Below are 23662 nucleotides of genomic sequence, written 5' to 3' on the forward strand. Positions count from 1 at the left end.
ATATTACAAGGACCCCCCCAATATCCCAAAACTGGGGTAAAATATTTTTTTCCTCATAAAATAAAAATTCATGCCATAGAGGGTTAACTTTATATTCAAATTCACAAACAGTTTAAGGACATATGAATCATACAACTAGGATCCTAACAACAATAGCTGTAATTCTCCAGCAATCCATCAATCCTTTGCAGTTTATCAACGTTATACTGACACAAATTCAAGGATTTAAATTGTGCCTCATGGTTTAATATATGGTAGGGGTCACTTTATTAGCTCTGATTTAGTTTTTGTTGGTTATATTTATGAAACAATAGTAAAATAAACAATCTGCTCCATTGACATGATCCTATGGTGTATGATGTCTTTTATTTTGAAAGGACGTCATGCAAAGCTCTGGCAAAAGTTATAAACTATTTAATATTCTTTTTACAAGAAGTTATTTTCTCTTCATGTTTATGTTTTGTTTATACAAAAAACACTATAGTTTATTTAAATGTATCATGTCAGTCCCAAAAGCATAAATATAAGCCTTATTTTTGTAAACGGTGAGTGAAGGCTTTACGGCTCCTTCTGGGTTTTGGTTGGCGATAAATCGACCCAAATGACTCTTTAAGTGTTGAAGGTTGCAGACTTCAGGCTAAGTCAGGTTGGCACCAGTGTGTGAATGAATGTGTGTGTGCATGGGTGAAAGTAGTAAAGCACTATATAAGTATTTACTCTTTTTTTTTGTCAAAATGAGTTTAATTTAGTTTTTTATGTTGAGTGATCTCTGTATTTAAACAGTCAATTATGAACCAGAAGCAACATCTTTTTGTGTTGACAGATTTGTACTCTGAAGTGTCTCAAAACTTTCCTGCATGAGTCACATGATCTCTGCACTTGCATCACCTTTTCAACCAGTTTTGAAAGCGACTATCTCTCAGCACGAAGATTGATTCTGGTTTTTCATGGATTTTCAGCCTTTTAGGCAACAGAAAACCAGATGATGTGACCTCACTTGGGACAACAAAATACTAAAACTAAAAAATTCTTAATAGGAAAACATTCTTCAACACAAAAAAATAGTGAAAGCATTCTTTTTTTGACTTGATCTAAGGCTGAATAGACTTTCTGCTGACTCTGGTAAATGTGGTGCACCTGGGCACATCCGTACCATCATTTTTGCTGTCGCTTTTAGTTTTGCTTTTTGCTGCATGCTAACTAAACTTAATAAAAAATGATTTTCTAGATGTTTAGATAAAAAAAAAGTGATGCAATTATTGAAATACAAATTGTTTCTGGGATTTTATTCAACGACAAAGAAATGTTGAAAATCCTAAAATCACAAGAGAATATTATTTGTTTTCCATGCAAAGCAGAACAAAACAGGCTTAATCTGCCGTGGAGATATTGCTCACTAAGCATTTTTCTGGACTCTGAGTTTGACCTTTACTACAATGTAAATGTTACGTGTCATCCACTTGGATTTTACTGCAAGATCCGACCTTTATCTCATAATATAAAGTCACTGGATCCTCTCTGCAAAGACTGGAAAATGAGAGTTTGGCTTTTAATCACCCTGATTGTTTGTGTGTGCTTCGTACGACAGGACAAGAGCCCGATGGGGCGTAAGAGATTGGAAGCTGTATTAAATCCAGCAGTGACAGATGTGCAAGCAGGGCGTGTAATGGGTGGGGGATGATTCTCAGGGAAAGGCTTTGTTTTTTGCCCTTTTTCCTCAAACGCACTGCTCATATTTATGTTTGTTTTTAGGCTGAAATTCTTCGTCCTGCATTTGAATGAGCTTGGGTTTGTATGACTGTGCCTGACACATAAATAATAAATGTGTCGACCTACTGAGGAAATGTGGCTCAACGACAGAAGCTGCTTTATTTAATTTTATAAGATGGAATTCATAAGAAACATTCATTTTATGCTACATTTATTTTACCAAATTGTTGTAAATATAAAACTTGGCCATTAGGGCATCATTGGTTGGTGTTGCTAGGCAGAATATCCAACCCTGCAGATGTGCTGCAGGACTAGATTGCCATTTAATCAGTTTTACAGAATCTCCTCTCATTTAAATGCCACATTTTTCAATAAACTTTTATACCTTCACAATCTTAATATCTCTTTTAGGAATAAATCACATCACTGTGAGAAAATTATCTGAGTAGTGAGTAATCCAATCAACTCCTGTTTGTGCAACGCTTTTAGCTTGACTGTTCACTGATCACATGGGGAACATGTGATAAAACGGCTCTGTAATCTATCTAGATTACTTTACACAACAAATATAATCAAATAGATTTTTTTTCCTGCTTTGTTAAGTCCTTTTTGATTCTTCACAGGTAAAGTGTATATCCTATACATAAATCTTGCTTACTTATATTATTTTTGCTCTTTTTCTCAGTGCCAACATGCATGAATTTTCATTCAAAGTGAACTTGATTGTCAAAAAAACAGGTTATTATTATTTTTTTAATTGAAATACTTTAAATATATTTTCATTTTGTTCAAATGGAAAAAAAATGTCAGCTGTGGTTGCTAGAATAACATGTAAAAAATACATTAATCATTTAAACAACTTTACAGGCGTACTGTAAATACTACATAATTTAGTGTCTTAATTTACAAAAAACAAAACAAAGCTGTAATTTAAAATTATTTTGTTTTATAAAACCTACACATACATTTTGTAAATTTGCTGGGGTATACTATAATTTTAACAGTTATATGTTATAGAAAAAACAGAATTTTAAGGTTAATTTGACCAATATTATAAGTAAAAACAGCAACAAAAACATTGTTTTCACATAAAGTAATGATTTTATTACAGCAACTTAATGTTACACAGTCTTGTGTGTGTTTTTGTATTTACAGGATTAATATGTTAAATGTATACAATCAGGTTATTCTATCCGGCCCTCCACATTATTTAATTTAATGTATTTATTGGCCCGATGTTATTTTGCGCTTTTTTCTAACTGGTATAATTTTGACAAAATATGTTTTTATGGAGAGTAAAATAGGGAATTTTTTTTTAGGTTTGATTTATTCTGGAATATTTTTTTTGCTTTCTATTATTCATAATTATGTTAAAACGTTACAGTTTTAAAGTTTTAAAAATTGGCATTCTGCTAGCTTTTTGGACTATATTTGCATTTACTAGGATTGTTTGGATTATTTTTGACTTTAGCTAATATTTCAGCTTCAGGCTAGCTGTTTTGGTTAGATAAGGCTTTTCTTTTTGAGTTGTTTAGGCTGTTTTGGAGATTACTTGATATTTCAGCAACATGCTGGCTGTTTAGGCTAATTTAGGCTTTTCTTTTTAAGTTTTTTAGGGTTTTTGGATTTTGGCTAATATTTCGGCTACATTCTAGCTGTTTTGGCTGGATAATTCTTCTCTTTTCAAGTTTTTTTAAGGCTTTTTTGGAGTTAGGCTAATATTTACACACTAACTGTTTTGGCTAATTTAGACTATTTTTTTCAGCTACATGCTAATCGGGGTTACCTAAGTTATTATTATTATTATTATTATTTTTTTTCATTTTTTCACAATAATTTGGCATTTAGCTAATATGTTAGCTGGCTATCATCCTCAGCGTTTTCAGCTATCAGCTTCAGTATTTTTAGCTATCAGTTTCAGCCTCTTTAGCTATTAGCACTAGCATCTTCAGCGGCCAAATTCAGCTTACAGCATTCACACTAGCATTATCGCAGGTAATGCTATATATCTATAGCATTACCTAGCACTTTAGCTCATTTAATACAAACGGTCTGATGTAATGTGTAGTTCTGGAGAAATATTATTCCATAATTGGGGGGCCAGCAACAGTTTTAACATCAATATCACAATATTCTTGAGTTATTGAAGTTTGTATAAAAATAAGTCTTGGCAGCTTTAATAAAATTTAAACAAAACGTCTCCTTCAGATTCTACTGGAATTACATTGATTGTGTTAACAATTAAAAAAATGTTAAGGATTCTGTGTTTAAGCGTCGCTGGTGTTGAAGGGTTAATCATCGCAGTTTATTCACTTTTCCGGCTCTCTCTACAGCCTTGTCGCCGCTCCAACATCGTTTATCTGGTGTTAACCTACGATTAACAGAACAACAATGAGCACGTTTCACTTCTGTTCAGGGAATTAAACAGCTTGGTTACTCTGGCTCCTGGTACTTCATGAGGGGGGTGTTTCCTGAGACTTAGCTTCCCCTGAAGGGGACACGGCTAAATTCTAACTTTCATGTTTGTGTTCTTGCAGGTTAACTGCTGTCGCTGGTCGTGGCTTTAAATGTCTTCCGTCATGGCAAAGCGTGAGGCGGGGAGCACCAGCCCGGTGGTGCGTCAGATAGACAAGCAGTTCCTGGTCTGTAGCATCTGCCTGGATCACTACTGCAACCCGAAGGTCCTCCCCTGTCTGCACACCTTCTGTGAGAGGTAACTAACATTTGCATGAACAGAAATGAGTCACAAAAGATCAAAATGATGTTTTTGTACTGTAGCTCCTCCCTCATCTCCCCATATAATGTCTACTAATAGCGGGATGTCATTTAGTTCAAATGTCTTGGATAATTTAACAGCTCTGGGCTCTTTTTCTTGTTGGGACAAGTGAATTCCTCAGCATCAGGGGTCTTCCACGGCTCCAGTCTGAGAAAAGGCTCCTTGTTTTGACACACACTGACAAAGGCCCAATCTACTGTTCTGCAGAAGAAACAACACCCCCCTTTAGGCAATATTACACAGAGCTACGCAAAGGAAAAGAGACTTTTGAAGAGCGGTGAAAGGATGGGGAGTAAAGCATGGAGCACAAGAAGAAAAAAGCATTATATTTCAGAACATTCTATGTAGAAACCCACACAAACATGGACAATAGTTTTTAAAAGCTGCAAAATTATTTTGTTTTATAAAACGTACAGATACATTTTGTAAATTTGCTGGGGAATACTGTAATAACAACAGTTATATGTTATAGAAAACAGAATTTTAAGGTTAATTTGACCAATAAGTAAAAAAAAACAACAAAAAACATTGTTTTCACAAAAAGTAATGATCTTATTACATCAACCTAATGTTACACAGTCTTAGATGTGTTTTTGTATTTACAGGACTAATATGTTACATTTATACAATCTCCTGTAAAGTTGCTTACATTTATGGGGAATTGTGTATTATAATGCTGGTTCTAATGATTTTTTTCCTCTTTTTTGTTGATTTTTGTTTTTCCAGTTGTCTCCAGAACTACATTCCTCCAGAGTCACTGACGCTTTCATGCCCAGTGTGTCGGCAGACATCCATCCTGCCAGAGAAAGGAGTGTGTGCTCTGCAGAACAACTTCTTCATTACTAACCTGATGGAGGTCCGACTCTAAATGTTTTCTTTATTACAGAAATGAGCCATTTTCCACGGAATGATTATGAAGAAAACTATAAAAGGGAGAAGGCTGTTTAAACTAATTATGGAAAGAAGGAAAGAGAAATAAAACAAGCACTTGAAATAAAAGGTTGTGCATGGGCGGATTCCTTTTTCTGGGAACTATTTTTTGTCAGCTGGAAGGACATTCATGGGGAATGAGGTCACTTTGGACAAATGATCCTTTGACGTTTTTAAGAACGTGTTTAGGGATAAAAGCTAAAAAGAATAAACTGAATATGAATTGGGAACTTTAAATGATAACACGTCATTTTAGTACACATTTTGGTTGCGTCATGATGACTATAGCTGGTGTTGTTTTTTTGTTAGGTTCTCCAACGAGAGCCGGAGTGCTCAAGGCCCGAGGCCTGCAGCGTGTTGGAGTCAGTTAGTGCTGCTGCAGCAGGGAAGCCCCTCTGCTGCCCGAACCATGATGGAAAGGTGAAACGTTTGTTTTAAAGTCAGAATAAAAAAGGAAATATTAAATGTCAAGGATGATGCTCAGCCAGAGATGCTGACTGGGTTTGTCTCCCTCTGCAGGTGATGGAGTTCTACTGCGAGTCGTGCGAGACAGCCATGTGTTTGGAGTGCACGGAGGGCGAGCATCGGGAGCATGTGACCGTTCCTCTGCGAGACGTCGTGGAGCAGCACAAAGCTGCTTTGAAGACGCAGCTGGATGCCATACGCAGCAGGTGGATGTTCAAGGATTGGATCTGTTACTAGCATAATATGCATTTATCAGTCATTTTCTGAATAATTTCATTTATAAATACTAATTTTTATTGTTAAATTTGTTAATTTAATATATTTCTTTTATTTATTGTCTCCTTCACTTCCTTTACCTTACAAGTAAAGTCCCTCACATGGTCATGTTTACAGGCTTCCTCAGCTCACAGCCGCTATAGAGCTGGTGAGCGAGATCTCTCGACAGCTCAATGAAAGAAAGAGCGAGGCGGTTACAGAAATCACCAGTACATTTGAGGAGCTGGAGCGACTGCTGCATCAGCGCAAGACCGCCCTCATCACAGACCTGGAGAACATCTGCAGCACAAAGCAGAAGGTCAGCTGACTCACACTGGCACACAAGTACTGTTAACACACCTATGTGAGGGTACAGAATGAGCTGAAAACAACTGTAGCGACTCCAGTGCTTGAAAAGATAACAAAACTCTCCGTATTTGACAAAGTTTTTGAATTCATTCTAAAGAATGGCAAATATAAAATATTTTCAAGATTTTGAAAATCATTCAGTGATTAATGTTAAATGATGCAGTCAACAAAAATACAAAGACCTGCACCAAATCCAAATTCACCCCCTGATCATGTGACATAGATAGTGACGACACAAATGATGAAGTGAAAACTTTTGGATTCCTTTTGTTATGCTTTGGTTGCTTTTACCAACCATTTGATGTATTAATAGTTTTGATTAGTTTTCTTTCTGTCTCCTTTCATTTTCAGCAAAGTCCAGAATATTAAGATTTATTGTTATATGCTAGGAAAAAGGAAATAAATGAATAGATACATGCAAAATACTTTTTGGAAAAGGATTAAAATGTTCTGAAATATGTTTATTTCAAAAACTATTTTGCCTTTTATGATTGAATAGGTTTTTTTTTTTTTTTAGTATTATTCACTTAAATTAGAAAAATAAATTCTGAAATTAAGTCCAAACTACTTTGGCTCAAAAATAATCTTACTTAAATGCAAATGCAAAAGCAGTAGTTTTTTTTTTTTTACTGTTGGAAATAAAGTAAAACATCAAGGGTTTAAAAGCAGAATTTTGAGTTTATTTCCAAGTTTAATCTCAGGAAAAGAAAATGTATTTCTGTCATCAATTTTTATTTTTTTGTCATGACTAGTATCTCTTTTCCTAAAGATTTTCTCTTGATGGTGTCCCTATAAGCCCTATCTCCTTTTTCCTCCTGTTCCTCCACAGGTCCTACAGGCCCAGCTCTCTGCTCTTCTTCAGGGGAAGGAACACATCCAGAGCAGCTGCAGCTTCACAGAGCAGGCTCTCAGCCACGGCAACGCCACTGAGGTGGAAGATCTGTTACTACTAACAGAGAAATAAACAACTAATCGTTTTATTGTTTTATCCAAAAAGCATGCTTCATAGTTACTTTAAATTGTCCCTTGGTGTGACTGTGAATGTGTATGGATGTGTGACCTGCCCAGAGTGTACCCTGCCTTAGCCCAAGTTACACTCTGGTACCCCCATGACCACAAAAGGGAAAAAATGGGTTTAGAAAATATATGAATTAATTGTTTTATAGTAAAAAAAAAAAGGCTATAATGAAAGAAAGTAATAAAATGTTTTGCTTTCTGGAAGTGCAGGTATTGCTGGTTCAGAAGCAGATGAGTGAGCGGGTCACAGCTCTCGCCCGACACGACTTTCCAGAGAAACCGCATCAGAATGCACACCTGGAATGTCAGGTTTGTGATTCAGATTCACTTTGGGTGTCAGACTCAATCACGCCATAGGTTGTGGGCCGAACAGGATGAATATTTATTGGACACTAAAACTACATTTTTCAAACGTTAAAACTGTAACTTTTTACCATAATTATGAACTATATATAGTATTAACTGGATAATGGTAGTGTGAGTGCTGTTAGCTGAATTTGGCCGCTGAAGATGCTAGTGCTGAAATTGATAGCTAAAAATACTGTAGCTGATAGATGAAAACGCTGAAGTTGATAGCTAGCTAAAATATTAGCTTAATGCCAAATTAGCCTAAAAAATAGGTTAGCCAAATCAGCTAGCAAGTCGCTGACAAAAATAGCTAAACTTCAAAACAGTATAAAAAACCCAAAAAAGAGCCTAAATTAGCCAAAACAGCTAGCATGTAGCTAAAATATAAGTAAACTCCAAAATAGCCTAAAAAGACTTAGTAAATGGTAAAATAGTCCAAAAGCTAGCAGAATGCCAATTTTTTAAAACTTTATAACAGTAACTTTTTAATAATCATAAATAATAAAAAGGCAGGAATATTATTCCAAAATAAATCAACTTATTCCTTAAATATTCCTTTCAATATTTTACTTTCCATAAACATATATTTTGTCATAATTATACAAGTTAGAAATGAGCACAAGATAACATCAGGCCATTAATACCAATAAAATAAAATTATCCGGATAGAATCACCGCGAGTGCCGGATCCGGCCCCCGGGCCTTGACTTTGACATATGTGCCCTAAAGATTGTTTTTAAGAAGCCTGGGTAGGCATGCTGGGATTTAATAGTTAGTTTAACTGGGAGAATTTTATATTTATTTATTTATTTTAATATTTCCACGCTCCTTCTAGGTGGAGACGGAGGGGCTGCGGCGCTCCATCCAGAACCTGGGAGTCCTCCTCACAACTGGTGCCGTTGCTCACACGTCGGTGGCCACAGGAGAGGGCCTTCGCTACGTTGCAACGGGCCAGCACCACACCATCACTGTAACAACAAAAGACAAAGTATGTCCTTAAAGTTATTGTTCTATTGAACTTTTCTTCAATTAACTCAAATTTTTTCATCTAAGGCAACTTTTGTTTAATATGTTGTAAATGATGTTAGGGAAAACCATGCACCTGTATCCTCTTGACCTGAGTCCCTGACCTCTGTCTGCAGGACGGGGAGTTGGTGCGGACAGGCAACGCGGTTTTGAAAGCAGAGATCACATCTGTAGATGGCAGCCGGGCTGCAGAGACAGAGATAACGGACAATAAAAACGGAACGTACGAGGTGGGATACACGCTGCGCTCCGAGGGGGAGTACTCGTTCTCCCTGTTGCTGTACGGACAGCCGATTCGCGGCAGTCCCTTCCGCCTCCGGGCCGTCAAGCCGTCGGACGTGCCCCAGTCGCCGGACGATGTTAAGAGGAGGGTCAAATCCCCCAGCGGGACAGGGGGCCACATACGTCAGAAAGCAGTGAGACGGCCTTCCAGCATGTACAGCACAACCAAGAAGAAGGAAAACCCCATTGAGGATGAGCTCATCTACAGAGTCGGTAAGACAGAGTTTAGTTTGCAGGCAGGGGAGAGATGACAATAGGAAATTGATCTAAAATTTCCACTAAAACACTAAGAGGAGCATCAGTTGCTGTGTTTCTGTTTTCCTTTAGGTACCCGGGGCAGAGAAAAAGGCGAATTCACCAATCTACAAGGCATCTCGGCCTCCAGCAACGGCAGAGTGGTGGTGGCCGACAGCAACAATCAGTGCATCCAGGTGAGGATGACATTCACCGCGTCCGCAGCTGTCCTCATGCATGACTCGATCACAAACTGACTACAGCTTGATTTCATGGAAAACTTACAGGTGTTCTCAAATGACGGGCAGTTCAAAATGCGCTTTGGGGTCAGAGGTCGGTCCCCGGGACAGCTGCAGAGACCGACCGGTGTCACCGTGGACATGAACGGTGACATTGTGGTGGCTGACTATGATAACAGATGGGTCAGCATCTTTGGCTCTGATGGCAAATTTAAGGTACTGTTTTGTTTTTGAGCATTGAACATTAGTAGCATAAAGTTGGATTTGATTTATTTAAAAACAAAATAAACCTACAAAAGTCTTTCACTTTAACTCCGATCCTGTTTTTCCTCAGAATAAGATTGGGGCAGGTCGTCTGATGGGTCCTAAGGGTGTGGCTGTGGACAAGAACGGTCACATCATCACTGTGGACAACAAGGCTTGCTGCGTCTTCATCTTCCAGTCCAACGGGAAGCTTGTGACTAAGTTTGGAGGCAGAGGGACGACCGACCGACAGTTTGCAGGTGAGATGAGACCTGAACTCTTGACGGTGCAATATTCCTTTAGTAGAGACCCACTCGGATGAAAATTGTGTTATTTTTCAGCATGTTTTTGTGGCATTTTTCTTATGATGATAGAAAAATAAGATAAAAATTGCTTTTCTGAGTATTTATTTATTATTTAAACAGTGATAATGCACATTAATTAACATTTTTGTAAATGTGCCAATGTATCTGCAAAGCTAATTTTAATTTGTAGTCCCTAGCAAAGGTATAGATTTGAGAAAAAACACATCAAATTGAGAGAGAGATATAGTATTACCTTTCCATCAAACTCATTTTGACAGGTGACCTTTGACCCGCACATTCCAAAGTGATGACGTAACAATTTGATATAAACTTTATATAAAACTTGATATAAAGTTTATATAAAGTTTATATCAAATTGTTACGTCATCACTTTGGAATGTGTGGGTCAAAGGTCACCTGTCAAAATGAGTTTGATGGAAAGGTAATACTATATCTCTCTATTGAGTAATACAAAAAAGTTTGAAAATTAAATAGAGGAGTTTCTACACAGTTTTTTTTAAGTTACATTGATAAATTATCTATAACAGGGGAGGGCAAACCTTTTAACACATGGGCCACAAAATGTTCTAAAACTTGACAGAATGGAATCTACCTCATAAGAGAAAGAACATGGAATCTGGAGAAATATATGCCTTATTTCTGATTAAAAACATATATTTTTTAATAGAGAAAATGTTGGCGTTTTAATTTAAAAAATATGACTTCTGTTCTCATTTTAGTGCTAATTGCTGCGATTGCTTGATGCCCTTCAGTCATATACATAAAGATGCTACGTTCATGTGGTGTTGGAATGATTGGAAAAATGACCGTCTGACTCAAAAAAAAAACCACACACACATGAATATCAGAAAAACAAATCTTCCAACTGAATAACTTTCTGCACATAAACAAAGATCAGTGTATTTATAGTTCACCATCTATGTGGAAACACAAAAATTACAGTGAAAACAAGACATTATTAAGTATTATCATTTATTCCAGTTTGGCATATCAGATTGAATAGTTTAACAGCCCCTGGGCCGTAGTTTGCTCACCCCTGATCTATAATAAGGAAACCATTTAAAAGGTCTACACTGACATACAATATTTACATTTGCGGGGTCATGCAACGTGAGAAACAGGACATGGCCTCTTCAATACGTTCACTGTTGTTTGGATTTAAGCCACATTTTAGGTTGATTTCTGAATTTACAGTACAACACAGATGGGTACAGACCTAGTGGGTGCACCAGCTTTAATGTTTCTACTTAAATCAGGAATCAGGGGCAGACGAAAAAATGCAGTTTGAAAATTTGCTTTTTTGTGATGTCGTAATTACACGAGGTTTGTCCTTCGCTTAAACAGAGAGCTCCCAAGAACGGGGATGGGAAGAGGGAGCGGGGTTCCCACAACTTAGAGGCAAATTTCTAATTAACTACTGTTGCTCTGCAGAAACTGGAAAACAACAACAGTTTTTTGACTATAAACTGTGTGATTATAATTAAAAGACCATTGGTAATGCTTTTAAACTATTTAAAAGATGATCAGAGTGGGGCTTTAAATAAACATCAATTTTAAAAACCATAAAAGTGTGACTATTAAATCAAAGTTGGTTTCCCCTTGTTGTTGCTTTCCTTTCCGTTTGGAAATAAAGGAGTGAATCCTAATGCGTATCCTCATACACGGCACCAGTGGAGCGAGTGTTTTGACCACCCTGCCATGCTTTCTTTGCTTTCTCTGACGGCTTCCTTGTTCTTTTTTCCCCCTTTTCTCCGGTTCAGAAAAACTTGGTCCAAACTTTAATAAACCTTCCTCAGTTTTCAGTAAGTACTAAGTGTGGCCTTGCTGCAACCTTAATCCCACAGTGCAGTGTCTCCGTGTCTAACCCAATGCCCTGATCATGTGTCTGATCTCCCACAAAGTCAGATTGTTGACAAATGAGTGGATCAATCTGTACCTGGACACCGATGATCAGTGATTCAATCAGCAAAAATTTAGCACTGTGTTTGCTTGAGTTCACTTGGAGTTCTTTGAAGCTCAGTGGCTGGAGATTCAGCCCCCAAAACAATCTGTGAGATCACTTATGATTGAGTCAGAAGATTCTGAAGAGCACGCAAAAGTAGGTTATGTAGTACAGAATCCTGCTGTGATTCAAGTCGTTCTTCCTAATTCAAAAGCAAAAGACTGTAAATGAATGCAGAATGTTAAAATCCTGTTGATTCTTAAGACCTGTCCAGGAATCAGAGTATTCCACCATCAGCTGCAGCTAAAACACCTGTCTCTCCCTTTATCCAGGTCCACACTTTGTGGCGGTGAACAACAAAAATGAAATCATTGTCACAGATTTCCACAATCACTCTGTGAAGGTAGGTTGAACAGAATATGTTCTCAATATTTGAAAGTGGGAGTTCAAGCCAAGCCAAACACTTGACTCGCTGTTACAGGTTTACAATGCAGACGGGGAGTTCCTGTTCAAGTTTGGCTCTCACGGTGAAGGCAACGGTCAGTTCAACGCTCCCACTGGTGTGGCGGTCGATGCCAATGGAAACATCATTGTGGCTGACTGGGGAAACAGCAGAATACAGGTATCTTCTTAAAAAATCAAGCCTTTGTCACATGCTGTGGGTTCTATTGTCATGCATGTGGTAAGTCTATCGGGATGTAGATACACTTGTACACACTTGTGACATACTTCTTTTATGCCACAATCAAGTCAATAGTAGGGGGTGTAAGAAAATATCGATTCAGTGAAATATCGTGATACTTGTATTGATTTAAAATATTGCAAAGGCGATATCTAATTAATGATTTATAAGCAAATATGTAGTCTTACTTTTGTTTTCTACTTAAATATTATGTGGACATTCAATAATGAGGGTGTTTATTGGCAAGAGCGGCAATACGATATGTATTGCGATACATGTATCATACATATTCCGATATATCCCAACACAGCACCGGACAATATTTGTTTGTTTTTTAATTTATTTGAATATTAATACATTTTTCACATGAGTAAAATTGTAAAATACATGTTATTTAATGATCACAAGATTAAGCACTGCAACTGTATCTCATAAACAAGTTGCTTTTACCCAAGCAAATTCATGGTGCTTTTATTTTGGTAGTTTAGGAACTATTTAGGTGGAAAACAAAAGTAAGACTGAACCTCATGTTTACTTATGAATAATTAATTAAATATTGCCTTGGCCGTATTTTAAACTGATACAAGTATCACCAAATAAAATATCGCAATATTTGCCTGAATATTATATTATATTTTCTTACACCCCCATTAAATAGCATGTATTTTAAAATTTTACTAATGTAAAAATCTTTTTATATTCATATAATTCTTAAGTCATGATTAAAAAACAAAATTGTAAAATATTGTCTGGTACTGTCTTGGGATATATCGGGATACGTATCGTAACATGACACATGTATCGCGATACATATCGTAGACTAATGTGAAAAATGTTTTAATATTTATTTAATGGACTAATATTCAAATCATTCTGGTCATAATAATAATAATAAAAAGTTAAATATCATCTGGTACTGTCTAGGGACGTATCGGGATACGTATCGTATCATGACACATGTATCGCAATACATATTAGACTTCTGCCGGTACACAGTCAGTAGTAAGGTGCATTTATTCTCTCTTTACTGACTGTGTGCAAAGTGCTGCCTGGACGTGGTGTGTAGGTGATGTGTAAGTGTCTGTCGATGCCCACAAAAACTTATAATTGTCTAATTTCTGAATTCCTAGCTTTCAGAATGAAGGGTTCTTAGAAAAATAATCAAATTTTGCCCGCAGACAGCCCATATGCACCTGTAAGGGCAGTTGTGACTAAACCATTATTAGTACATGAAGTCCTTTTATTTTCCAGATAATAAACATGTTGCAACTTTTTGTGTGTGTCAGGTGTTTGACAGCACCGGCTCCTTCCTATCCTACATCAACACTTCGGCAGACCCGCTCTACGGCCCTCAGGGCCTGGCCCTCACCTCAGACGGACACGTGGCTGTGGCAGACTCCGGCAATCACTGCTTCAAAGTTTACAGATACTTGCAGTAGTTCAGAGAAGAATAAAAAAAAAGACACTACGAAATCCTGCTTGAGTGAATTAACCTCTCATATTGCTTAGAGCTGTAATGTGCCTGCGCATCTTAAGAAAGACCTAATGCCCACAAATATGTTTAATAATGAGCCAGTAGTTTAAACTGAATTGATATGAACAGTCATGTAACCCCTTTAACTTATATTGTGCTGTGGTAATGACTGCAAACAGGAGCAGCGTCCCATTTCATGGTAATAAATTCACCAAACTTGGAAAAAATTAACTATAGAATATAGTTTTTTCCCTATAGCTGTCATGTTAACCAGCTTACTGTCCTTGTAGCTTGTTGTTACTGCTTACAACCAAATCAGAAAAAGGGAAATGAAGTCACCTTTAGCACAATCCACTTCCACCTGTGTTCCTGAATAAGCACCAAGTACCAGCAGATAACCTGTCAGCCTCACTCTGGTGATTCTTCGCTTCTTCTGGAGGCATCTCAAGACGTGCACCCAACGCTTCGCATTTCTCCAACAATATTATCGCTGCCTTATGAAGACTTTTAGCCTGTTGACACATTAAAATAACCAGGAATGAGTCTATTTTATCCCCCACCTCAGACAGAACGTTTCTGGTTTTGTAAAGCACAAAACGTACGCATGAAATCTTAAAGCTCCAAAATTGACTGTCAAATAGCTGATCCCAACGACTTCTTGCACTTTTGTCTATTCATACAATACTCTATTGTAAATATGTGTATATACAAATTTAGTGTCCATGTTACTTCACTATATAGCCAACATATTACTAAGCAGAATTAAGGTCACGCCAGTTGGACGATATCATAACTTGATTTTCCTCAAAGAAAACAGTTTATTTTCTTTTCTAAATAGTTAGTTCAACAAATTATTTTTCTAATTGGTGCATTGACAAAGCATTGTTGTGCGTCGTAATTTGTTGCACCGAAAGTTTTTCTCTCCTTTTCACCTCCAGTGAGACCGAATCGAAACCTAAACTTCTTCCTTTCTGCCAAAGTGTTTAAGTTGTCAAGCGTTGCACAAAACTATAAAAAAGTTAATATATATATATATCATGATGTATAGTTCATTTAACATAATCAGAGAATGAAATGTATATCAGAAACATATTCTTGTTGTAGCTAAAAAGCACTTTTGTCATGGCAGTATTTGTAATCATTTCAATTGTTTGGTGTCTTCATGATTTTTTAATTTACAATATTCCAGGAAATACTTTTTCCACATTTGATTTATAAAGTTTTTTTGTTGTTCTTTCCTTTTTGACACAAAAGATGAACTTCCTTCATAAGGTAGTCCTGTTTTCTGTAGGCTTTACTTTTATATCTATGCCTTTTTAACCATGTGAAATAACCTAAGCACATAGGAATAGGATCTACAATGAGTGTTCAATGACAAGAAGACATTTCAACTGCTATGTAATAATCATGGATAAAGGTATGATTGTAAAATTAAAAGTTATGCTACCAACTCCTGTCAATATTTGTTTTTTTTATTAATTTTATGTTTATAAATGCATTTTTTATGACTTTTCAGAAAAAAATTTCTAATGCCCAATCAGTTTTTTATGTCTGAAGTACTAAAGGTGGCAGCATCTGATGTAACCTGCTTTAAATTTTCTTGTCTTCTGGGTCAAAAAAAAAAATCTCTAAATAAACCTTTAAATATAAAGTTTTAGGCCCAGATTCAGAGACATTGTCTTTAATCATGTTTTAGATAACTCAACCTGTAGAGATAGAGGAACCACCATTACAACATTATTCACATTATTTACAGTTATACCTACAAATTACTATATTACTGTTACATTCATGTTTGGTGAACAGATAAATATATCTTTAAATATTTAAAGATATAACTTTTTTCTTTAAAAATTGTATTCTGTATCCTTAAGGATAAATAAAACCACTTAGTAAAAAAAAAAAAAATCTTAACTAATTTTATGATAAAGCATGAGAGGGTTAAAAAAAAAGTCTAAATATAAACAACTAATGATTTAATCACCTAACATCCCCCTTTTTTAACTCAAAACTGAACTTTACTAGTCGGGGTCTTTTTAACCTTTCTTCATATCTTTACAGTTCACTATACTTTACAGTTACAGTTCTTTTATGTGTCAATGCTTGACCTTCATCTCTTTAGAACAAGCCCAATTTCTTTTTTTTACATATATTTCTGATTATAATTAACAATAATTCCACAATGAACCTGAAACTGTCCAAAAACTCAATTCTGAGAGGTAAATTTAGTCTTTTTACTGCAAAAATCTCAAAAATTGTGATCAAATATGTTTTATGAGTCAAACATGTAAAGACGAACTAACAATGTATAAATCCACAGAGAAAGCAAAGACGATGTCTAAACAATGTGGAAAAATTTAGAAAAATATATCCAACAGAGTCATATTTATGTGTCTAACTCCTGATATGTTTTATTTAAAAAAAAATTGTCAAAACGTATAATTGTATGTTAATTTTGAAAAAAAAAACTGTTACTTTTAATTTATTTCTGCATATTATTTATTTTTTCAGCCGTTTAAAATTTGTTGCCTACAATTTAAAGAACAGTCCTCATTGGTCAGCTTATCTCGGATCACGCTGTTTTAACAAGTTATCATGGTTACCAAATTAATAATCAGGAAATACTTAAACCTTGCACCATTCTATCTTCACAAAAGATGATTTCTAAATATTCCACTTTCTGAATTTTATTTTAAAGAATCATGCTGTTTCTTATGAGCAAAGGTGTGATGTTAGTCATCTTTACAGCTCGTCATTAAGGCCAGAGCTAAAGAAAGAGGCTGGAACAAAGTCACTTCTGAGTCACGGCTGAAGCAGGAGGAGGTGTCAAACTGTTTTCTCACATCACCCTTAAATGTTCTTGGTTTGAGGACAAAATCCGCTGCACTGTGGAGCCACGGGATCTAAACGAGATGTTAGTGAAATAGCATTTTCTTGGATATTTTTACTTAATAAAACTAATAAAAAACACAAAAAAAGACATTTTTTCTCCACTTTTAATTAGAATGAAGAGAACAGGATACAGAAAAAAATGATCCGATTGAGAAAAAAAAAAGAAAAAGAGTAACAGCCTTTTACAGAACGTAAAAAACAAAAGCAAGCTCCTGCTTTAAGCAAACATTCGATTTCCGAGAGCAAACTTCAATAAAATCTTTAAGCTCAGAAGAGAAACACGTTAAGACTATTTAACTAAAATTTATAAACCTACAATTCAACTAAACCGTTTTTATTAATAAAAACAAAATCATAAACAAAAGCAGAGTAGTACACACACTCACTCTAAACTTGTTTTCTTTCATCATCAAATTCATGGCGTGAATATTTACAGTGCCTGGAATGTTTTGAAAGTAACAAATGAAGACTTTTAGGTGTGAGAGCGTGTCAACTTTCTGCCTCTCTCCCTTTCCAAAAGGAAAATATATTCACAACAAATGTGGACACGAGTTTTGTGCATCACAAAAACAAGCAAAATGTGACAAACGTCGAAAAATCTGAACGTTTTTAGACAGCAACGTTTCAACTGACGTTTTTATTCCCCAAAAAACATCACTTTTTTTGTTGCTTGTGATAAAACTCGGACTATTAAGTCCTAAAACCACTTGACAAACATAAAAAAACCATTTTGACTTAAGTAGTTGATGCTGTATGGTTTATGTGTTTCTTAATAAATATAAACTATTGTTGCTGAGAGTCTCAAATCCCCCTGCCACAGTAATTCGGGTTAGAAACCTACAGTGTGTGTCGCAGTTCAGATGAAGCAGATGATCCTGCAGGGCGATACGTCATCCGTGCGCTGAATAATTCTTCAAATCAAAGGACCCCCAAAAAAAACAAACAAGGCGCCACATCTGTGAGTGAAAAATCCCCCAACCGTTTGAGGAGACTGACCAGAAATAAAGGCTGATTCTTCTGTTTAAACCACACATGGCAACGTCGCTCAGTAATAGTGGCAAATCTGGAGTCTGCTCCCGGGATCGTTCTTTCCCGGGCTGAAGAAAGGGTAGACGGGCTCATCGAAGCAGGTGTCAAACATGTAGAGTCTCTTCATCGTCACGGCGTCGTAGAAGCTGAGACGGCCGTTGTCGTAATCTAGGTACACGCCAACGCGAGGGGAGTTCCAGTAGTCGGCGACCGGGATGCGCCCGTCCTCGCCGTTGGCGTACAGCCGATCCTGCAAACACAGGCTCCAGTAGCCCGCGGAGGGAGTGAGGCAGACGAAGCCCTTTCGGTTGCTGCACTCGGTGGTGACCCCCAGGTACCACACGCCTTTGTCCCTCACGTCCACCTCCCAGTAGTGCTGGCCGCTGGCGTACTGGGCCGTGGCGAGGACGCCGCAGAAGCGAGTGAAGCGGCCCGGGAGGTCCGGTTCTTGGCTTCGGATGCGGTCCTCCTCCACTTTGGTGTCAAAGTCTGAGATGAGCAGGTTGGGGTGGGCGGTGTCGGGGTCCAAGGTGAGGTTCTGAGGCACTACAGGAAACACAAAGAAGGGATTAGTTCTGATCCGGAAAGACTACAAATGATCCATCAGAAAGCAAACACAAGGTGAGTGTTAAAAATGTGATCTAAAGCTTTTATCTTTTGATCTATTTTAAAACCATTTCAGTCTTTTTTTTCAACTATAAAGAAAAAGAAAAAAAATGGCCAAAAAGGAAAAAAAATGTCATTTTTTTAGGACATAGTTTGTGCAGAGCGGCAGTAGTTCATTAGAAATTTGCCTCCGAGTTGTGGGTGGGACTGTTGGTGCAGGACAACCCCGCCCCCCTTCCCTCCTTGTCCTGCTAGCTTCCAGTCCCTCGCACCCCCAACCTTGAGCAATATCGGAGCTATCCAGCCTGATCACAAATTTGAAAAAATACTCAGAAAATGCCATTTTAAGCTTAATTTTCATCATATTTTTTGCTATCCATCATCAGAGAAATACTACAACATATTAAAAAGCACCAATAACACAGTTTTCATCAGAGTGGGTCTCTAAAAGACAGTTTTGTTCGTTTTTAAGTCAGATTTGATTGAAAAATCCACAAATACTATTCTGCTAACGCGGATTTTCTGATCCGGGTTGCCATGTCGTTTTATTTTATTTATTCACTTAGTTTTTTTTTTCAAAATATTTGTTCAACTTATTTAGAGTCTGAGCTTGTACATATTTATCTTGTTTTTGTGTTGTTAATTCTGAAAACCCAATTAAAAAAATAAAAGTAAAATCCACTACATATGACAGTACGACCAATAAACAGACTAGAACGTACTGGTGTGCAGCACATGCATCATTTTCTTCCACATGATGAGCTGGAAGGGGCCTGAGAAGTCTGTGAACTCAGTTGGACACATAACTGGCTCCAGGTCTATGTACGTCTTGTAATGGACCAACCTGCAGACAAAAAGAAGCGGCATAAGTAACTCCTTTTCTTGACACTTCATGAGAATATTCAACAAGGAAGGAACTTACTCATTGAATATCTCAGCCAGGCTCTATTGGAGAAAAGAGTTTAGATGTTACACGATTGAACAGGGAGACAGCTTCATAAGTTTTGGTTTATGAAGGAAGTCAGAAATAAATCTAAAAAACAAAACATGAATGCTCCTCCTTTTTGTGGTTTAAAAGATCCTCCTTTTCCTGTTAGACTGACCTCAAAGCTCGTGTTGCCGCTGATGTGGCTGTGGATGTCCGCTATGGCCTTGTCCGCGGCCGCCGCCTCCTCCTCGGCAAACCTTAGGTTCTCGTCGATTACAGCTACAGCAGCCACTTCCTCGGCATCTAAACTCTCGAGGAGGGAGTCTCTTTCATCTAGTAGGAACTGGACTAACGCACCAACGTCGGCCTCGATCTTCTCCTTGAGCCTCTGCTTTTTCATCTAGATAACAAAGAGATGTGGAGGATTTCAGATCAGAAACAAAGCAAGTATTTGTTAGACAGATAATACTTTCACAAATACATATAGAAATGAGAAAAGACTGGCATTTCTGAACAAAGCAGCCTCATTTATCTCCAATTTACTCAAACTTGCAGTAGAAGCTGAAGCTTTAAATGAATTAGAAAAAAGCCATAAATTATTATTTGATTATAGATTCAAAAAGGGCATCTCTGTTCTTTTTAACCCACTTGTTGGCAAAGTTCTGTACATTTTTGTTTAGTCTGAATAAGTTTTCATCAAACACATCCTTAGATTTACACTATAAAAAAAGAAATTAATAAAAACATTGACATACCCGTACGTCATTCTTGGTCCGTTCGTCTGTGGTTTTGACTTTAATGCATTGAGTCTTCTGCCAGGTGAACTCCATCAGCCTCAGTTTTAACTCCATCTGTAAACAGAGAAATTTCAATACAATATCACGTCAGCAAGGCAATGACCAAGCCAATGAGTCGTGGTATGTGGGTGGTTTTTTTTTTTATATTTTAATATCTTTATAATCACAAAGTTGTGTTTGTCTTACCTTCATGTCGTTCATAACTTCTGGCACTGGTGCTACCTTATGATGTCTGGAAGAGAACAGCAGATTATTTACATAAAAAAGTGATTTATTTGTTGAGAATTGATTAAAAAATATTTAGATCTTATTTTCACTTATCAATAAACAGAAATAGTTATGAATGACAAAAAAACAGACATAAAAGAGATGAGGAAATACTTAAAGGTTTATCTACTACTTATATAAATCAACAAACACACAGTAAAAAAAAAAAATAAAATATCACACGACTAAGTCCTCAAAACATCCACAAATTAAAAGAAAAAGCCTGGAAAAAAAGACTATGTATACTTCAGTGAACCACCCAATGTCTCATGAAATAAAACTTCAACAAAAACAAACAACCTTTTAATATGAATCATTTACATTTTTTAAAAGAAAAAATAGGGTGTGCATTTGTCATGTATTCTCTTCAACCTGTGCTCAGCTATAAAGGACCAAACTTTTGTTTTAATCTGTTTTTTTTTTTATCAGCACTGGTTTTGCTAGGATTGGTTGAACCTCAGAGGCAATAAATAACGATGATAAAACCCTTAGAAATCCAGACAACCTTGAGCGCAGAGACAAAATATTTACAGAAGAAGAAGCTGATAAGACAGGAGTGAAACAAAAAGGAATTCATGAGGAGTTGGATATGTATTCTCACTAATGAAATTGTACCTTAACATGAACCGAATGATATATTATCTTCTTTATTTAATGAACTAGTTCAAATGTGTCTTGGTTTATCATCACTGCTGTAGCTTACAACATTTTAGCTATGATGCTGTTAGAAAATCATAAAAACCTTCCTAAGATTGTAATAGTTTTCTTGATTTAAACAGTAGAAGTAAAATGCTCTCTAGCTGTAGTGTGGGAAAACAAACACAATGAAGTAAGCACTACCACTAGCTTACAGCCCCTTACACCCCCAATCAGTGCATCAAAAATGGCGAACAATATTGGAATTATCCAGATATACAGTTTTGAACAAATGCCAATACAGGATAAGAAAGATGTATATGGATCTAATCACCTGAGAGTGAATGCTTTGAAATAAAAGGAAGCATGGACCTTGTGGCTTGCCGTAGTAGCTTCTACACCACAGCTACAAGCTTTTTCAAACAAAATCATTCCCCGTTTGAATATACAAATACTACAAATGCAAATTGTCTTTAAATATGCAAGATAAATGCCACAAGAACTCGTTAAAACACATTTTTACAGGTTTTTACATGCATATATTTGTGATTCTGTTCTTTGTTTCCACCCACCTGTGTGCTCTGGATTCCCTGCAGACTACACAGATGGGTCTCTTATCAGTTTGGCAATAGAGTTTCAGCTCTTCGCCGTGCTGTCCGCACCTTCCGTCAGCTTTAACAGGCTTAGACGGGTTGGGGCTAGACCCCAGGCATTCCAAATCGTCCAGCTTGGCCACCAAGTTTTGCACCAGGTAGTTTTTAGTAAAGGTTCTCTTGTTGAAGACCTGAGGGAACAAATAAAATAAAAAAAAAAAAATAAGGAGCTTGAAGGTGATTAGTATTTGAGCATATACCAAAAATAAAAACAACGGTCCTCCTACGTTCGAAACGTTGATAAAACATAAATGTTAGCTTTCGTTAGCTAAGCAGCTATCATATCAACTAAACACAAGCACGAGGCTGTTTTTAGGAAGTATCACGAGCCTACAACTCCGGGTTTCTAGCTAAGCTACAGCTAACAAAAAATGTAGTTTATCGTGTTTTTGAGGGTTTTCTTTAACTAAATCGCCCCCGAGATGTCAGGCTCGTCCACACGGGTTTATTGGCATGCTAGCAAAACAGTAGCAACACCTAACTTTTGCGATAAGACCCACAAAATTCGCATCCCTTCATCATATCAACTTACCGTGCGGCATTCAGGACACTGATAGCCGTAATCTCCGCCATTTTCGTCCCAGTGCAAACAGATGCAAAATCTGCAGAAATTATGTCCGCATTTCAAAATTACGGGATCCTTAAAGATTTCCAGACAAATAGGACAAGTGAGCTCTTTTTTCAAATCCTCTCCAGCGGCTGCAGCGGTCGCCATGTTTATTAACGAAATGCAGCGGTATGTCAACACTGCTGCAGGAAGTGAAGGAAGAGGACGGAGGAACGTGATGACGTTGCTCTTACGTCATTTCCACTTTTGCCCAATGAGCGACGAATCCTTTCCCCGGGATTTTGTTTTTGTATTTGAAACATGTAAAAACGAAAAAAAGAAGAAAAGAAAAAAAAAACATGTAAAAATGTAAATAATATGAGGGATTCAAGCAGACACTTTTAAGTTTCGATAGCATTACTTTTTAAATAAAATACTCAATATCAATTACCAATACTGGCTATTCTTCGTTTGTTATTCTCTCAAGTGTATTATTTGTCCTAAAACCAAATACCACCAAAAACTTGCCAGATAACAACTTTAATGTGTAAAAATATAAAATTGTTTACATTTGTTACCTTAGTGTCAGACTTTTTTTTGTTTAGTCCCCTCCACTCATTTGGGAATCTGGGATTTGCCCTTTTGGGAGGGGCACTGTGAGGATTCTGTGATTGGGTTTTTGTGACGTTTTTGTCATGTCCGGTAATTTTCTCAGTCAGGTTGAAAATCCATGGCTTTCTTCACTTAATTACTCACCCTCAGTCTATTTAAGTGTCTTGTTTTGAGTTCTTCATTGTCATGTCTTCTGCTCTGCTTTTTCACCTTTTTGTCGTTCCCGTGGTTTAGTTTCTGCCACTAAATGTGATATCCTGCCTTTTGGGTACTCTACCACCAGCCCCTGCCATCAAAAGTATAGTTTTGAATGTGTTTAATAAAGATAAAAATATAAAGCCTTACACAAAGGTGTGTTGTCTGAATGAGTAATAAAG

The 23662-nt window shown here is 36.9% G+C and overlaps 2 protein-coding genes across 6 annotated transcripts in view; one reads left to right on the forward strand and one right to left on the reverse strand.

Annotated features, from left to right (window-relative positions):
- trim3b (tripartite motif containing 3b) overlaps positions 1-16161 on the forward strand; it is a 35838-nt gene extending 19677 nt beyond the window's left edge. For 4 of the 5 annotated variants that reach the window (XM_024261587.2, XM_024261575.2, XM_024261593.2 and 1 more), the window contains 16 exons: positions 4248-4423; positions 5213-5342; positions 5726-5836; positions 5936-6087; positions 6275-6455; positions 7335-7436; positions 7733-7831; positions 8706-8858; positions 9013-9391; positions 9506-9609; positions 9700-9867; positions 9986-10154; positions 11981-12022; positions 12495-12565; positions 12644-12784; positions 14131-16161. In XM_024261587.2, coding sequence (XP_024117355.1) covers positions 4278-4423; positions 5213-5342; positions 5726-5836; positions 5936-6087; positions 6275-6455; positions 7335-7436; positions 7733-7831; positions 8706-8858; positions 9013-9391; positions 9506-9609; positions 9700-9867; positions 9986-10154; positions 11981-12022; positions 12495-12565; positions 12644-12784; positions 14131-14283 — 2301 coding nt within the window. In that variant the 5' untranslated portion in view covers positions 4248-4277 and the 3' untranslated portion in view covers positions 14284-16161. The remainder of the gene's footprint in view (positions 1-4247; positions 4424-5212; positions 5343-5725; positions 5837-5935; positions 6088-6274; positions 6456-7334; positions 7437-7732; positions 7832-8705; positions 8859-9012; positions 9392-9505; positions 9610-9699; positions 9868-9985; positions 10155-11980; positions 12023-12494; positions 12566-12643; positions 12785-14130) is intronic. The other variant, XM_024261600.2, reaches the window with a different exon arrangement.
- Positions 16162-17298: 1137 nt separating this feature from the next.
- Positions 17299-23551, reverse strand: trim47 (tripartite motif containing 47). The gene is made up of 8 exons (XM_024261611.2): positions 22659-23551; positions 22046-22257; positions 20757-20802; positions 20529-20624; positions 19949-20173; positions 19768-19790; positions 19568-19689; positions 17299-18785 (listed from the first exon to the last, which is right to left on the reverse strand). The coding sequence occupies exons 1-8, from the start codon at positions 22839-22841 to the stop codon at positions 18256-18258; spliced, it is 1437 nt and encodes a 478-aa protein (XP_024117379.1). The 5' UTR covers positions 22842-23551; the 3' UTR covers positions 17299-18255.
- Between the last annotated feature and the right edge of the window lie 111 nt (positions 23552-23662).

Source organism: Oryzias melastigma, linkage group LG14 (assembly GCF_002922805.2).
Source record: "Oryzias melastigma strain HK-1 linkage group LG14, ASM292280v2, whole genome shotgun sequence".
In the NCBI taxonomy this organism is placed as follows: Eukaryota; Metazoa; Chordata; class Actinopteri; order Beloniformes; family Adrianichthyidae; genus Oryzias; species Oryzias melastigma.

Bases quoted from the DNA above. Each gene is read 5' to 3' on its own strand.
- trim47 (XM_024261611.2), bottom strand. From the start codon at position 22,841: ATGGCGACCGCTGCAGCCGCTGGAGAGGATTTGAAAAAAGAGCTCACT. The intron at 20,625-20,756 runs GTAAGACAAACA...CTCTGTTTACAG, and splicing joins AAGTTATGAACGACATGAAG to ATGGAGTTAAAACTGAGGCT. The intron at 19,791-19,948 runs GTCAGTCTAACA...TTTCTCCAATAG, and splicing joins GCGGCAACACGAGCTTTGAG to AGCCTGGCTGAGATATTCAA.